At 35.3% G+C, this 18,583-nt stretch overlaps 1 protein-coding gene across 4 annotated transcripts in view; it reads right to left on the bottom strand.

Moving 5' to 3' along the window:
* The window catches only part of LOC133519192 (protein rolling stone-like), a 38,145-nt gene extending 20,503 nt beyond the window's left edge, over positions 1-17,642 (bottom strand). Inside the window, exon 1 of one of the 4 annotated variants that reach the window (XM_061853166.1) lies at positions 17,329-17,642. In XM_061853166.1, coding sequence (XP_061709150.1) covers positions 17,329-17,374 — 46 coding nt within the window. In that variant the 5' untranslated portion in view covers positions 17,375-17,642. Of the gene's footprint in view, positions 1-13,580; positions 14,445-17,328 lie in introns of those variants that run through there. The other 3 variants (XM_061853167.1, XM_061853169.1, XM_061853168.1) reach the window with 3 other exon arrangements.
* Positions 17,643-18,583: the final 941 nt, after the last annotated feature.

The following is an 18,583-nucleotide window of genomic DNA, read 5'->3' as shown; positions in this document are numbered from 1 at the left end:
GATAAGGAGAGAGAACTAAGTTTTTTAGTTCATGTTCAATCAATAAACCGGTCACAAATGATAAAACTTAGATAAGTCATGTTTAAATATACCTACTTATAAATTTCTGAAAAGATTGGACATAAATAATAAAATATTTTTATTTAACGTTAATTTAATTATGGTCTATTTAAAAAACTAATAAACGTGTTTTGCACATTATACCGAAGCGAAATGACGAAAAAAATGTAGGCATGTAAATTTGTTAAATATGGTATTGAGTGAGCTCAAACTTTTAGTAGCTGATTGTTGATTTCATCTGTGCTAGATATGACTTATACGGTCCAGACAATATCGAGCAGAAGTAAACTTATACATTCAAGAAATTCATTAAATTAAATTTATAAGTGACATTTATTTATTCTAATTTTATAAGTGCCGTTCAAATATTTAACAAATCAATCAAATGGTCAACTTAGCCCATGGGCTCAGTGCCCTGCGGGCCCAGTTGACCACCAAGGGAATAGAATGACTGTTTCATTTTCTATTTTATAATGATATCATTGATTTTTCCTATCTACTACTCGTTGTGGAGCCATCATCAGCAGTAAGCAGTAGTATCATAAACATGTTAAAATGTTTACAAGCCCTCGCATTAAAAATGGTAGAAATACTACACAAATTAATATTGACCTAACTGATAAAGTATTAAGGGTGATATTCAAATGAACATCGAATCAAAACATCACCAAAAACGATGAAGATAAAACCTCTTTAAGAACGTTGATTATGAAGAAAAAAATGTCACAATTGGGTGAGATACGATTATTCCAAAGTAACCAGACTCGGATGACATTCAGTTTGACACTTGTCATGTAAAAAGTTAATCGAGCAAACTACTGACGATACGTTTTACGTTAATATGCGAGTGTATTGCGCAACGTGACACTTGACAATTCTGAAAGTTAGCTCACTACTTTCATAGTTAAATTCTTTTCGCATGTTGGCAGACCTGGGTGGTAATCATCAAATTACGAAGTACAGTGCATGTGGGATCTTCCGGCGTATAAAGACCGCTACTTTATTTGTTCAAGCTATAGGTACGAGGCCAATGAGTAAAAGAGAAGTTTTAGAGTATCGAACAAGCAATAAACTTTACAAAACCCTTAATATAGCTGAGTACCTACTAATATTACCCGATGCCTACCTGAAGTCCGATATTTTTTCAACAGTTTCAGCACGCATCAAAAACTGAACTGGGGGCCTACTCAAGATGACAATCGTTTGTGCTGACGTAGCTATGTATCTCTATCTCACTAATATGGAAGAGAAAGAGAACGGAAAGCGTTTCGTTATCGTAGCAAACTATTGTCATCTCGGCTAAGATGTAATCCCATCATCTTAGATCGCTCGTTGCATATTATCTACTTACCACTTTACGTGGCCAGTGCAAAGCAAGCATGAAGAGCGTAACATATCATAATGAGCTTCGAGAAGCGGCGGCACAGAGGCAAGTAAAGTATTCTACAGGATACATCTTGCCGAATTGTTTTTGAGTGCACATAATTTTTGTACACATAGATAAACTATACTTAAATACAAAACAAAATACCAACTGTATTGTTTATATTGGATACCTACTTCCAAGATCTGAAAAAATATTGTAATGTAGCGAACGATCAATTAAAAAAAAGCGTATATTTTATTTCAACTTTTTAATAATTAACATAATAATAATTATGTAAATCTACAAACAATGTCTTATTAGGTACCTAGGGATAAAAATTGACCGAATAAGTCAAGCCTATCCACCGTTCTTCGGTCCGTAGCCTACTTCTCTCCGCTGAATGCTGGGAAGTAAATCTTCGTCCTCCTGATCCACTTGTACTTAAGCGTTTTGGGTAGATCAAGACAGGTAGGTAAACAATTACTTTGATGAAAAGTTCCATGCTGGAGGCAATTTGCAATACGGTAATCCATGGTGTTTCACATAGGTACACATCACATACATTATGTATAATTTTCATTTTCATCACACTTGCTCGAAAAAGATCTTATTTCATGCTGGCGTACTGAAGGACAAAGGCCTATATTGTTCCCGCGGGAGTTATGGATTGTGAAAAAAAAAATTAGCAACCGAATAGATCCACCGATTACCTTTATTAGGTATACCTCTATTTCTATTGTATTTTCATCGATGGTAAAGGTAAACAATATATACCTAAGCAAAGTTTTAGATCGATACGGCTATATAAAAAATAGGTAATACGGAATGGTGAGATCTAATTATATTATTACTACGAAACTTCCGATATAAGTAATTTAACGGTCACGGTTAGTTTCACTAGACTTAAATTGACCGGGATATAAACCATGATTACCTTTTATATTGTTTTAATAATATCGGGAGCTCCATAAAAATAATATAAAACCGGTCAATTAAAGTCTAATTCAACTGTCTCCTAGCCTAGACGGTAGTGACCCTGCTTACAAAGCAATAGGTCCCAGGTTGAAGTCCCGGTATGGGCAATTATTTGTGTGTTCATCACGAATATTTGTTCCCGAGTTATGGATGTTATCTATGCACCTAAGTATAAATTTATCTATACAAGTCTGTGTATCGTCGCCTAATACCCCAAGCACAAGTTTTTTCTGAATTTGGGAATTAGGTCGACCTGTGTGAGATTTTTATGGACTCACGAGCTCTCACCACGTACCAGCCTCATTCCTATCGAACACGTCTGTCAAATGGGACTATAAGAACAGAAAAGTTCGTAAGCATGATCCTGCACCACCCATTCACGAGGACTTAAAACGGGTTTGCTGAAGGAATGTGTCATCATGTCACATAATAATTTCTAGAATGTAATAAATTCAATGAAATAGGTACCAATTCACATGTGTCAGAAGGTCAGAGGATGGCAGTTTTTTAAAAGACAAGGAATTTTTTTCAAATGATTTTTGTCAAACAGTGTCTAATAAGAAAAATAAAAATATGTTTTACAGTTAGCTTTCATTTGATACCATTTTCTTCAGAGTGGCATGAAAATTGGAAAAGTTATTGAGTGAAGAACCAAATATGTGAAGTATTTAAGAAGATAAAGTGCTTGCTATTTCAAAGCTAAACAAGAGATACTTGAATTTGTGTAGAATGCTTCTGAGATTTTCGGGCAGTAATCTACACAGAAAACTATTTTTGCCTGTACAAAGTTTAATATCTAAAAATATCAAAAAGTAAGCTCTGCTTAAACTGAATATTATCGCCCTTAGTACAATGGCATAAACAGATGATATATTTTAGACGAAATACCTACAAATTACGTTTTCTTGCTCTCCTCAAAAATTGGTTAAAACCGAGATACAGCAGCACTCCTCTCTGACAGCAGCACATGCGACATGCCGTGGCCTTGTACGTCTGAACTTTTTCTTACTGCACGTTAAATGGGGTTGACCGGTCGAAGTATTTTACAGATGGCGCCAGCATAGGTTTTGTCAGTCCTAACGAATAGTATCAGATTCTTGATTTTATTGTACTTTAAAACACTTTAAGCCAAATTTCAGAACAAAACTAGAGACAATTTAATAGTAAATATTTCATAAATGTTAGAAAATGTAAAAAATGGAATTGCCACCTGAGGGCGAAACTCCAAACGCGACATTTCACTCGACAACTCTCGAGTGACTAATTTAACTATTGAGTTTAGGTTTCGAAACGTTTACGAATGTCATATTTGAATTTACACTCGCCCGCAGTCAGCGCGTTTGAAAACGGATACATAATATTCTTGTTCAGGGGTCGGCAACAGGCGGCCAGCGAACCTTCCTGGTTATTTTGTATATAAAATTTATATCAGGTCTACGTCTCTCAAGTCGGCGCGTTCGGAACGCAAATGATCATGACATAACATGACATGACAAGGACAACATGATTCGTGGCCTCGCGCTTACAAAGATCGATTTTGTTCGTAGTACTACATAGTAAACACCCCTATAATGGCACAGGCACTAGTAATGGAATGGTATAGACAAATCCTGTAAAACAAGTATTTACCATCAGTTTTTAATCGCTGGCAACATTTTACCATAAACAAGAGCCAAAGATCTGCTTAAGTTTAATTTTTCATTGATACTTGTTATTTTAAAAATTAATGGCGCCACAAAAAACCACAGTTTTTATTGGTTAATAATATTGAAACCAATTGCAGTAGCTTTCATTAAATACATAAAAGACATAAAGGACGAATTGGACATTCAACTTTTAAAGCGTAAAGCGGTAGAAATTTTACAGGTGTCGGTGAAATTACAAAAACACTCCAAATTTTCTCTTAAATGTTCCATGATTGGTGCCGTTAACATATTATAATTGTATCTGTACTTAATCTATGGTCTATTCAGATTTACTATACAAGTATCGCGAACCACGAAGAAAGGGTGCATATTTTAAAACAGCTTGATTGTAGATTTTCATTATCGAAAAGTATTACTATCAAGTAAAAGGCAAGCGCAAGCCCGTGCGGCATTTGAACTTGAGAGTACTGCCGCTGTCGGAAACTTTTTTTGTATCCTTTAAAATAGGTATTTGTTGACAATTGTTGTCGTTTTCAGTCGTCGTTGACATTGTCGAGTGCTCTTTGCATAATAATAAATTATCAGATATAGTGATAAAGTTGCAAATTATTAAACAAAGTGCATTGGCTGCTTAAAGGTTGCCGACCACTGCATTTATTCAACGGAAATATAACGCGAACCAATTAAGTGGTGATCTTAATACGCTCGAAGATCCCACATGGGCTGTACTTCGTAATTTGGCCACCTATAACACCCAGTTCTACCAACATACGAAAAAGGTAAATTACTGTCAAAATGAGCTATCTTTCGTAAAGGACGAGTTTGAGGTTGCATGTCACACTCGCATGTTAACTAAAAAGTATAGGTTTTTAGTTTCCGAGTAGTTTTCTCACCTAACGTCATCGAATAGTTAACGAATATTTTGCTTTCATGTTACACTAGACCTTCAGATCAGAATTTTACATACTAACTTCTGTGAGAAGAGAATATTTTTTAACAAACTGGTCCGACATTACACCGTAGGTGTGCTTCGAACATTTGAAAGAGAAATAAAATGACTATCTACTTACAACACTTATGTACATACATAACTATTTGGTAACTGAAAAAGAAGAAATGTTCATAAATAATATAAATATACCTTTTAATTTCTATAGATCCAGTTTAAAGACCCAAAATGGACCTAGTTAATATAAAACGTTAATTCAATTAACGTTGATTGATGTCTGATTAATGATTTCGATCTCTTAATTTTTTTTGCCGTGAATTACAGTTTAGAAAGACGGTTAAAGCAATCAATCCATACTTATGCCTATGCAATATTGATTTGTGCTCAACTGTCATTGACTTGTCATTGAAATTATTGATCGGGTTGTTTCCATCCGCCTATGATATAAATTATTATCGTCTGTAGGTTCGTTTAGATCCTATTGATTGTATAGACAAGATTAAAGTCTGACATCGTCTTAAATAACAGCTACGAGCGTGACGGTGATGGCTAGATACTCATCATCTTCCAAGCGAACGAACTAGGGAACAAATAACATTATTTTTATTTGTTGAATATTTTGATTCAGGGCGTTAGCCGCGTAAGCTGAGGACGCCGGTTCGTTTCCAACTTCGGTCACTGGAGGGCTTGGTCACTTTTTCTTAGTAAATGCCATCTATTTCAGTTTACTATCTCCCTAACGTTGAACTATTGTGGCATTTTTGTCACGGCGGCTTACAACAGCCTGGGATCCACTTGAAAACTTAATCCTGGGAATAGGCACAGTTTTGGCATATAGTAAACACCCCTATAATGGAACAGGCACCAGTAATAGGATGGTATAGACATAAAGCAGTAGAAATTTTACAGGTGTCGGTGAAATACCAAAATTACTCCAAATTTTCTCTTAAATGTCCCATGATTGGTGCCGTTAACATATATAGCATAAACGTGGTCCGTATGTGGTCCCGACGCGGTTTTAGGCTATACTAAGTCTTTTTACAGGAGTTTTACCAAAGTTTATTATCTTTCGGATAGCGACTAAAAGATAAATAATCTTTTCACTGGTATAGCAAGTTTTTTTTAAAGTAATCATACGAATTATTACTTTTTTGCATGATATGGTTTTGTCATAAGTCGTTATTTTATGACAGAACAATATCACGGAAGACAGTAATAAATAGTCATTAATTATTAGTTAAATTTTCCTCTTATTGCTTTTTTACATGATCTTTTTATTATTTTAATTAGGGTTATTTATTGTATTTTGCAACAAATTTCACACCTCAGGTCGTGACGGCAAGAGTTATGTATAACAAATAGCATCTAAATTAAAAATAACTTCAGGCAAAATATGCCCAGGTTAATATGGGATTTTTTTGATAAGATGTTCATTCGTGTGAATTTTAAGTAATTTACTACACATATATTTTTCACTTCACAACTGTTAATGTTTTTAATACAGGATTCTAAAAAATGAAATCGAAATACGGCAAATTGCAAACTTATATTTTATTTTTGTATAAAATTTACTACGGAATGGAGTATCGAGACAAACCTTACTGGTTTAACGATGCTTTGTAACTAATTTTTAGATATAGTTTTTGTAATTACCTTAATAAATAAAACAAATATTTTATTATTATTATTTGTATCTACCTAACAGATAATAACAGGCAGCATTTTATTCTATAGGCATTTTAAATATACATGTTGGATTGTTTTAAACATGACAAAGTTTACGGTACAGCGATCATGAATGCCATTAACACAGAGAGATTCGATGTGATAAGATAAAATGTCATGTACAATCTGCACAGGTTATTTATTTACGTCCGTATTATGGTAACAATGAGTGAATAATGACCATGTTTTCAAGGGCGTCCGGCACGGAATACTCGGAATGCACCAATCAACTAAGGAATATGATTTTCTTCACTGGGCCAGACAAAATTCTACTCGTATTACAAATGAACTTTGTGTTTGAATGTTAGTTGCACGATCTTCTAAAAACGATTATCGGTCCAGATTTGGGTGGCAACCAGCCTGCTAGTTTCACGACTTTTACCACATAGCCGGCACAGGCGACTATTTATAATACATAGATTCAGATATTGAGCGTCCAATTAGTTTGGAATTGAAGTGTACATAAACGTGGCTTAAAACAATGCAGTCGCTTCTAAGGCGGCAGTTTATATAATGCATATTATTCTTATTTGTAGGTACTCGTACTTGTAGTTTAATGGAAGAAAATTAATAAATCTAAAATATTGGTATAAATCAACAGTGATTGATTGATATCATCCGTTTTTTTTTTTATGAAACCTCGTATAAACAATGACTTATTTTAATAAATGAAAAAATATAAAGACTTGAAATAAAAATATATAAAAGAGTTAGCGGAAGTATTTGTTGAAACCAAGTGCCTCATCGATTTGTCTACAACGGGCGCGTGCGCATATCCCACAGCATGCAACATTGTTAGCGAATTCTCGCCGCTCATACTCCTAGGTCGGTAATATCGTCTGTTATCCGTCTGGGCTTAGCCCTGTGATTGTTTCTATGGGTATACATGGTACTCATGAGATACCCGAAATATTTTAACAGTGATTTCCTGACCATATTTAAATACTAATTTGTCCTATCAACTTTTCTGGAATTCGCCTAGTTTCAGAGTTGATACCCATTTAAAAAAAAACATCTTACTTATTGCAAAATAAACGTGTTTTTGATAGATATCAAAAAGTGACAAGTAACAAACCAACTAGGTATGGAGTTTGAATTTAAAAGGAGTGAAATCTCTTATGGTAGAACTGTTGCAAAAGTGTCCAGCTATCAGCTATAAACAATAGTTCCAAATCTCTCCAGAGTAGCGCTAGAGTAGCTAAGAACCAAGGCGTTATTGACGGAGTGAAGTGCGCTGTCTATGATTTGATTTTCTGTGCAAGTATTCTAGGTATTGTAGCGCCACCTTTTTAATGTTTTTTGATAACACTTTTTGGTACATGGAGATTTAATTCCTTACCTCCACCTTCCGTACAACTAGGGAACAAATCGAATTATTATGTTTTTTTTTATTTAAGATTATTAGGTATGTAAAAAAACATCCAAAAAAATCTAAAAATACGTAACTGATTTTGTTTTTGCGAAATTGGCCTACACTCATATTTATAAAAATAAAATCCTTCTTTTGGCCTCAAAAATACATGTTTAATATCTTTCGGGTTCCTCGTGAGCACTACATGTAATCTAATAATTAAGTGTCAGATTTAATAGGTAAGTGGCAGTTGTAATAAATATAAAGTTCAGGCGAGATGCATGTATATCGATAACATACTAAGGCGAGATAGTAAAGCTATCTGTCTGGGTCTCGATGATTGTTGGTATGGATAAGCAGATAAGGGATTATGAGAAATGGTTGGTGGGCGGCTAAAAGCAGTGTTAACTGTTAACGCACGCCGTGTTAAAAGGGGAACACATCTCGCAATCAGCAGTGCAGGTGAGATCTACAATAACATATTGACAGATTAAGACAAAATTTTAAAAATTTCTGTCGGCTTCCTGTACGCTTATCTACGCCATGACATAAAAAAGTTAATATTTCTGTCTTTACTTCGAACTCAGCATGCTGATTGTGTTCAGCATTGAATAGTGAATAATTGCGTGTATTGAAATATTTAAAGCATTAAAGAATTACCGATTAAGTAAAAAAACGCAATGGTCACGTAAGTGCACGTGGCACTAGCTGCACGTGCATCGGGAAGATAGACATGTAGCCTTTGTCACACCCTATCCTTATTGCAAATTAAATTCCATCATACATCAACGAACGTGTTCTTATTATCATTGAACTTATTTGTCTGTGGTAAAATACATGAAACCCATTTTATTACCTACATGTAATAGTAGATTGTTAACTATGGGATGAAAAGCACCCATTTATATCGAGGTAGACCTCACTGCGTTTGAGCGCCAATAGTCTGAGACTGAAATGGTGCCTTTCACCCGAATTCATTCGCCATATTCGAAATCAAATACTCACTTTTGATTTCGAATATGGCGAATGTAAAATACGGGTGCATTTAAAAAACACAGCTAAGTATAAACTTCAGTAGTATATCTGGAGGGTACTTTCAATTAACTATTTAGGTAAAAATATCGCTATTTATGGAAAGGAGAGTTAATTATTAGAATGGAAATTGTACAACAAATCCATTTAAACCCAAAATGTTAATTTCTTATCGTAAAAAAAATAAAGAAAAAAAAACGTAATTAGAAAGTACAGTGCTCTTGAGTAGAAACGTATCACACAGCAAACGCGTCTTTTTTTCACACTTTTTAAAACTACAACAACCCACGTTCAGAGCATGAGAAATGAAAAGGATAGACCACACGGTGCGGAATCAAGTAAAGGTACTTTTGGAGAGCATGCGATAAAATCGTGACAATTACGACGCGTCACTGCGATTAAGAGCGTGTTTTGAACAACTGGAGGGCACGCAAAAAAAAACGGTACGCTTACGGCACGTCAGTGCTATTCCGTACCGTCACCCAGTGTTGGCCGAACGTTCATTAGAATTGACCATTAACCATTACAAATTGAACCGTCAACCGTAACGGACGGTTACAGTTACGGTTCAATTAAGAAGAAATATAAGCCATCACGTTATAATGAGTTAGTTGCGTTCGATTCTGAAAGTTCGTGTTAAATAATAAAACATAAATGATCGATTAATGTAGGACAAACTTAATTACTTAAATCAATTTAGTTCGCCAGTAAGCTCAATAAAACTGGTCGATACAATAATGTCGCTGTGATAATGTTTTTTCCTAATAGAAAGATAGATAAAACTTTTTAATACGCCCATGGCTTCATAAAACAAAATACCCACGAAAGCCAGCCAAACAAGTATTCTTCAGGATTCCCCATCGCCTTCAAATTTTAACAAAAATCTTAAACCCTCAAAAATAAGCACTACAAAATGGTTAATGGTCAATTCTAATTAACGTTCGGCCAACATTGCCGTCACCGTTTTTTGAGCAGCGGTTTGGCCGAACCTTATTTGCACAAAACATTATAGGTAATACTTACAATCCGTTGCAGAGATAAAGCAGGGGTATAAAGTACCTCTCTGCAGCTGACTGTACTACACGATAATTATCATAGATGGGTAGATTCTCGACTCCGAATTTCTCAAAATGTGTGAAATAAGGAGGGTTTTTTATACCTACTTGTAGGTACTACGGTTTAAAATTTGAAATAGATATTTTTTAAATATTCTAGACCTTCGCTAAAAATGTTTCGTTATAAATTCAACTTGGCTCTAAAATTATACTAAGATTGTAATTTTTTAACTACATCTACGCTATCGTTGTCCTGAAAGCTTACAGGTACTTAAAAAATCGGCCAAGAGCATGTCGGGCCATGCTCAGTGTAGGGTTCCGTAGTTACCGTTCTGTTAGAATAAGCTAAACGGAGGCTATTAGTAAGTATCATGTACATTATAAGGGAGTACCTACCTACCTACGCAGCGCTTTGTACGTCTTTTTACTAAGAGAAGACTTTTTGCAATAATTCCAAATTGCTGGACCGATCATGTTCGCTATAGTATTCATTCATGAAATCTTTAGCATTACGATATTATTTCAAGATTATTTATTTTTATTTTTTGGATCCATGGTTGAAAAGTTATGGGGGGGACACATTTTTTTTTCTTTTGGAGTGATTATTTCCGAATTATATTCACTTGCTCATTAAATGATTGTTGGAGTAAGCGAAAAAAAAACATTTAGTATGGAAGGTACCCTAAACTAACTAACTGCTTTGGCTCAGCGATCCAAAAAGAATCTTGACCTCCAAAACGAGGGAACGCCACCTGTCCCGATCCACCGCGGTTTCGTGCCATGAATTGCCATTCAGCCGACGCAGGTCCGCCTCCACGACATCACACCAGCGGTACTTGGGGCGCCCGATCGGTCGACGACCGGTTGGTCGCCCTAAGTACGCTTCCTTGACTGCCCGATCCTCCCCCATTCTGAGTAGGTGACCGAGCCAGCGAAGTCTGTGGGATTTAGTTACGCCGATGATATTGGGCTCAGCCACCAACTTCTCGATCTCGGCATTGTTCCAGATCCTCCAGGAGGCTTCGTCACTTCGGACAGGTCTCAGGATCTTCCTGAGCACTTTTCTTTCCGCTATCAGGAGCTGACTTTCGTCTTTTTGAGTTAGTGTCCAGGCCTCACAGCCGTACATAAGAATAGGCCGAATGACGGTTTTATAGATTCATAATTTTGTACTCTTACTGAGAAGTCTGGACACCAACACTTCATGGAGGGCTGCACTACATCGTAGTGCGTTTTGAATGCGAAGTGCAATCTCCTCCTCCCGGGTGTTTGTATACGTGACTGTACATCCGAGGTAGCGGAACTTGTCAACACCCCTACCCTAAATAACATTTTTTTCTAGTTTTTATTTTACCGTTCTGTTGCCATGCATGATTTATGTATCCATGGCAAATTGCAATTTGCTAGCACTAACGAACACGGAGTAAAGCCGCGGAAGAACGCACAGACAGACATGGCGAAACTATATATATACAGTTGACTACGGATCCATAAAAAGGAAGATCACACGGATAAAAAAATGCATATATAGGTATGAATTTAATATGTTGACCTTTTTATACTTTATACTGCATATACATTAGTAATTTCGTTTTTAACGGGCAAAAACAACACTGACAGTGACAGACATCACGTCAATTTTAATCTAAGTAGTGACAATGATGATAGAGTTTAGGTAGATATCATGGAAATTAATTATCAGGCTACCTACTGTGCAATTATCTAAAGCTTGAGTTTTGGCGTTTCTTGATTTGTTGTCAGAAATTAGAAAAAAAAAAAATTACATTTATCGTACACATATTTTATACCTTTATCCTCTACATTGAACTATTATTACGTATTATTATTACCGAATTTTGTGCTAGTATTGCGCCATGAGTAGTTATTGTTTAGACAATAAACCATAGACGCGGAGCGTGAATCTCGCGACCTAAACGCATAAGCGCCATGAACATTACGGCGCTTACGATATTTTGGTCACTTGGTACAGGTTGCGATTGCGAGAATGTAATTTTATTGTTTAGTATACCTATAGCTTCTTGCTTCTCTATAGTAATAATAACTCAATCATGCTGTAGCCGCTATTCTAACGTGAATCTTTATTTTTGTCAAATAATAATTTCATGTTTTAATGTCTGGGCGGCTCTCTTCTACTTCTTTCCCTGTTCCCTTTATTTAGGGTCGGGTGTGCTCACTCTTCTGCGCCAAGTTACTCTGTTTTGGGTTGTTTCTTTTGACATCTGGGATCGATTGAGGTCTCTTTCTATGTTTGACCACCAGGTCAACGGATGAAGAAATGTTAATGTTACCTTCATTTTTTTAAATATTTTGAGTAAAACAGAGTACGGGTAGATGTGAACAAGGGAATTTGAAGCTACCTTTCTTTTGATATTTTTTCTATTGGTTACTGGGGTATAAATATAGAAGAAGAACGCCACTTCTAGTTCGGAGCTCAACGTGTTAACAAAGTAACTCTGTTATCGTATTTTGTTGTAAAATATATTTGTTATTATCAAGTTCTTTGAAATAAAAGGTAATTATGTTAATTTGAGTATGATTTACTTTATATTCGTGAATAATTCCTTTTACTTTAGTTACCAATATTTAGTTTATCTTTCATAAGGTACTTACGAGAAAAAATATTATAGGTAACCGTAAGGGCAAAATAATTTTAGCCTTACAACCTTTAAATTATTATTAGAAACCATACCAGACAATGAAATTTTCGCAATCGCAACCTGTACCTCGTTACCAAGACGTCATAAGCGCCGTGAAATTTATGACGCTTACGCGTTTAGGTCGCGAGATTTACGCTCCGCTTCCATAATTTGTTATCGGCCGACAACTCATGGCGCAAAATACTGGTTTTTTTATACCGGTTCTATACGAAGTAATAATAGTTCTAGAATTATTCTTCATAGCTGCCTGAGGCGCTTATTTCCCCTATCAAAGTAAGAAGAATTTCCGAAACATATTATTATGTATGAAGTTCTTGAATTGGAATAATCATGTGCAATAAAGCTTGCACATTATAAATTGTATATAGGTACAGATGTCGATCACAATGAAAAAAATAACTCTGGCTAACGTGGGACTCGAACTCATCTTTGTAATGTGCCTTCCACAACAAAAAAAGGAAAAAGTCAATTTGTTTGCACATCTTAGCGAAGTGAAAATGTTTCATCTCTACAGATTTCAAAAGAAATCTAGCCTAGCCTAAGAGTGAAAATAAATAATCATATAAAAAAATTATTAATATCCGCTGCGTTGAACGTGTGTTTGCATATAATAATTAATAAACCTTCAACAAAAGAACCGATTTCCAAAAACGATATGCTATGATTTATAGTTTTCATCAGGATTACTATAAAAAATCCGAAAAGCTCTCATTCTACAGAATTATACTACAAATACAACTTACTCAGTTCAAATCTGTGTATCTTCATATTTATACCCAAACACAACACTGAACACACTAGCGATAAAGTATTGCCTACTTATTACCCGTTGCCTATTAAAATTTCTGATAAAATCTTTTATTTCATGTACCTATTGTGCGATGTTTTCACGTTGTTTTGACAGCGGGGGTGAAGCCTAGTGCGCATGTCTGGTGAACTAGGGACGCTCAGCTGCCATCTGGGTTACCAATGTTAGCATGCATTTAAGACAAAGAGTAAAGTAAATTTAAGAACGTAAACCTCGTATTTCAACTCTGAGAAATTGTATGTTTATCTCTATCATTATTACATTATTTGAATGACATAAAATAGACATAGATTTTCACGATGGCTTTCCTGTTGCTCGCCGCTTACAATAGGAAGTATTACTGCATGTTCTGCCGCCAGAGTGTAGCACTAGCACCTATCGTAAACCATGACGTAACTTATACATACTGTTTTCACATATAATAAAATATGACTTCGTTTCATCAAGGTGGTTTGTTTACAAAGGGCCTACCGAGAAACGCAAAAGTCGAAATGTAGTTATCTGCCTCTTTATTGCTCGAATAAGCAAGAGTGATAGAGAGGTTAGATAACAAAATTTCGATTTTCTTGTTTTGCGATAGACACTCAGATTCTGATTGATTGTGGTAGTGGCGTCCTCTACGCAGAGTTTAGGTTTTATTCGTTTATTATTATTATTTGGAGAGTTTGCAGTTCCCTATATATTTCAATTTTGAGACCTGTCGTTTCAATATATTTGCGTCAAAAACAAGTCAAAAACTTAACTTTTTAAATCAAATTGCATTGATCAGTTTGACACTGACACATTCGCTAACGCCTGCGTAACTTGCTTTCTATTATAGGTACATCTCGCTTGCACTAACATGCCAGTCGAAAATAAGTTACGCACACGCTCTATGTCCGTGTCAGGTCATTGTCAACCTCGTGGTAAGGATGGTAAGGGTACAGACATGGTAGCGTTCTGTAATCGCCTGTAAAATGTGTCCTTAGTTTGTCTCTAAAAGACACAGGCACAGAGACACCGAATCTTTTATTAAACAAACGATAAAATATATCCCTCTAAACTGAACACATCACAACATATACCAGAAAGAAGATATAAAATTAAATACGACGAAACATAGGTATACTAGAATCACATATATAAGGCTAGAATTATAACAAGTCGAAATCCGTTACCGATAACGGATCCGGACACCGGAACCGATTACCTCTTCGTCAAAAACGCGTGAATATGTTCTGAACGTATGAACGTTTTGCGTGTTTAAACTTACAGTAACTGCCCACTAATAGGCCCTATGTAGCCTTATTATTGTTAAAGCTGACTGCCTGACTTCATTGCCTATTGTATTTGTTTTCCGAATTGATAATTGAAATTTTATATACCTATACTATTGACAATTTATCGTAACTCCTTTTGATCATAATTTAAATATTTAACCAAAGTTCACAGTGTATGATCAGTACTGATAAAACAAATCTATCTATTAGTTCTAGAAGTTCATAGTATTCGGGTTGTTGTAGTCTAGACTAGAACTGACCCTAGAAAATATTATAAAGAATGTGTGGCGTAGTGCTTTATAGTTAAAAAAACTATAGGCAGAGTAACCCCACTGTAACAATCATCAATAATATGAATAGTGCTCGCAACATCCCAATGAGAATTAATTCGTCCGCTCCGTTCCGCATCCCAACAATCACAGCTGATCACCATCCCACACCCATTTTTAGCTGTTTGTGGCACAATTAGACGACAGTCGACACTTAAACACAAACAAATGGGTTCCTAATTTAAGGCAATTGGCGGCCTAGACGCATCGGCAGGCAATTTACTGAAGAGCCGAATGGAAAAACGACACATGACATTGCCGGTTAGATTGATGTGATTCTAAATATTTTATATTGTCAAGGCCAATGTGTAATTCTGTAAACTTATAGAATTTATACTTCATGTAATGAGAACAGCGTATGATTTCATACGATTACGAACTATTTTTATTCATTCAGTAAAATTTTTCGAATATTATATGTACTGTAAACTGGGGTTTAGGGGTACCATTCAACACCTTGGGGTAACATTCATCATCAATGTTTGAGGAATTTGGAGTTGATTTATTTCTTAAAGAATTTTATTATGTACATGGGCTTATTGGCAACCTAAGCAGAAATATATGATGAAAACGTTCAAAATAGAATCCTATTCTATAGTTTAAAAAACTATCATCAAGTTAGCCTACTAATCAAAGTAACCGGTTTGCCACTACTATCTTAAGTCTTTTTGACTTTTGGCTTAATGGTCTGATATTAGTTTGTTATGGATCTGATCTGTCAGCTGTCAGTTGACAGATCATATCCATAACCATAACAAACTAATATCAGACCACTAAGTCTGCTGTCATTTCTTCGCTTTTTTATATATTTTCCAACTAGTTATGTGACAAACAGCTATGATCTTCGGACCTACGATACAACAGTCATGATGTTAACTGCATCAAAAACGCAGTGCGTAACTACGAATGTGAACGACCTAATGCAAGACTTATGGCGCATGTTACGTGGGCTATTACTTAAATCACCGGCGAATTTACTAGGTTAGAAGGTTAAGCGCGGTTTTCTCCATGTAATAATCGTGATGAGTTGATTGTAGATATAAATATATATATTTACCCTAACAAATTATTATATTTTTAAATAAAAAAATACATATATTTAAGAGACGTAAATTATATGTTTAAAATGGTATTAATAGGATACAACTTAATTAGTGTAAAATTGGTCATTGGATAACACCCTAACTTCATTTTGTCTAAGTTTATGTAGAATTTTTTAAATGAAAATATTAAAGTGAATTTAGAAATATGTTAATAATATACAAAAGTATAAAGTAATGTACATACAGTACCAGTTTATTACCTACCTATCTTTATAATATCAATATTATTCCAATCAGCTCAAACAACACGCATCAAAAACGTAGGAGCACATTTTGGCTGTCATTATGAATTCTTACAAAAATTATTTCGTACTAGGTTCAACCTGCTTTTCGGTAAATCTGTATATAAAACTGCACAGTCGAATGCCACACACGTTCCGTTTTACTTGAGCAGTTGATAAAACTGCGTAGGTAGGCATACCCTATAGGTAGTGTGTACGGCCAGCTTAAGCACAGTTTGGTTTTAGTGTTTTATTTTCTGTGTTTCTCGGCTACAAACTCATATTATTTCTGAAGATAAAGTTTTTATTTTTAACCATTAAATATACTGCAATCGAAATATTAAAGTCATTAAAAAAAGTAAAATAGTTGTTTTACATTGTAGTACTTACATTTCACTAAAACCATCGTGTAAGTGAAGAAAAAACCGAATATGTAAAACAATACTCGACACAATGCCATAGTTATGAACACAAGGTGCACCCGACGAGCTGCATTGACACTGATGCATATGCCGTACCAATGTTTATAGGATTTTGTGCTATTTTGTAAATATTATAGGCAGTGATTTGACACACAGTGCTTCTTATGTAAACGTGGATTTACAAAAATACTTTCGGAGATAAATAAGTTACTTTTATTGTTTTACTGTGCATGCGTCTTTATAATGGACATGTACCAAAACTTTCTTAAAAAAACCATTTTGGGTATATATATATACTTATCAATAAATAAAAATATCACAATGAATTTAATAAATTAAAAATACGCACGTGAATCGGCGGTCATCATAGGAACAAGCACCACATGTTTGCACATTTCCGCATCAGCCGGTGTATTTTATTATCGTATAGGTCCGGCGACGCGGGTAGCACGCGAGGTAGTGGCGCGTTGTGCACGTTGTGCGCGCCGGCCGGCGTGTATACGGCCGCGGTCGGACTGGCCTCACTGCCTGGCCCGCGCTGCCTCACGCGACCCAAACCGCCGATAGCCATTGGCCGCCACTCACCATCTGCTACGAAACAGTTCGATATAATTGATCAATAACCGCTGCTACGCGCTGAAAACTATATTTATAGATAGATTAGCCTTCGTAGAATTATGTAGGATGTGACGACGTCGTATAAGAAGTGTGTTTTATTACAAAGTTTACAGCTTAGTATATTATCTAAAAACTTGTTACAAAAAAAAAACAAACTTAAAAAAAGATTTAAAAAAAATTATCCTATTGAAGTCGGCGCTAAGCCAAATGTCTCTGTTAAATACAAAAGTAAGTAATTACTTTCCTTTAATTATATTCGTATAAGACTTTGATAAACGACCTTTAATTTATTCAAAACATAACACATTCCATGATTAGAAATGAATACAATCGGATGCCTAAACATACAAAAACAACAAACAGTTTTAGGATGTGTCCTTTTTCTGTTTGCAGAACATATAACCAATATCGTTTTTACCCCATACGTAAATAAGTACAGTCAGTATCAATAGTACCGGATGAAACAACGCGCCACAAGTGTCTAGCACCCTGTACCCTGTACAGTTTACGTTCAAAAGTATCTGTAACAGTCTAATTGAGAATGGCAGATAACTACTATTGACGCGAAGTCTGATTCGTTCCTTGTTAATCGATTACGGGATGTGCCCTTTGTAGCTGACTTCGAAATTTCGAAGGAGGAGGTTCTTAATGTGTCAGGGTTCTGTTTTTTAAGGTTCATTCTCCAAACTACGGCCAATAGGCCGAGACCGGTCTGCGACTCTTGCGAGCCTTCTAATTTTGGATTTTAATTTCCTTCTGAATACTTCTGGACCTCTGGTAGGTATTGACTATTACTTTAGTTTTATGTTTCTTTAAATCTTTTTCTGATACTTTTACTAATTATTTTACTAATGCGTTCAATTTGTTTCTGAGGCTACATAAACTAATTACATATCTATATACCATATTCAATCGTAAGTACAGAGTTTCAGAGCAATCTAGCTAGTCGTTTTAAAATCATAGCGTAGTTAACGTTAACGTTTGTA

The sequence above is a fragment of the Cydia pomonella genome, chromosome 6 (genome assembly GCF_033807575.1).
Source record: "Cydia pomonella isolate Wapato2018A chromosome 6, ilCydPomo1, whole genome shotgun sequence".
In the NCBI taxonomy this organism is placed as follows: domain Eukaryota; kingdom Metazoa; phylum Arthropoda; class Insecta; order Lepidoptera; family Tortricidae; genus Cydia; species Cydia pomonella.
The sequence above is the reverse complement of the archived record's forward strand: the minus strand, read 5'-3'. Positions and strand labels throughout refer to the sequence as shown.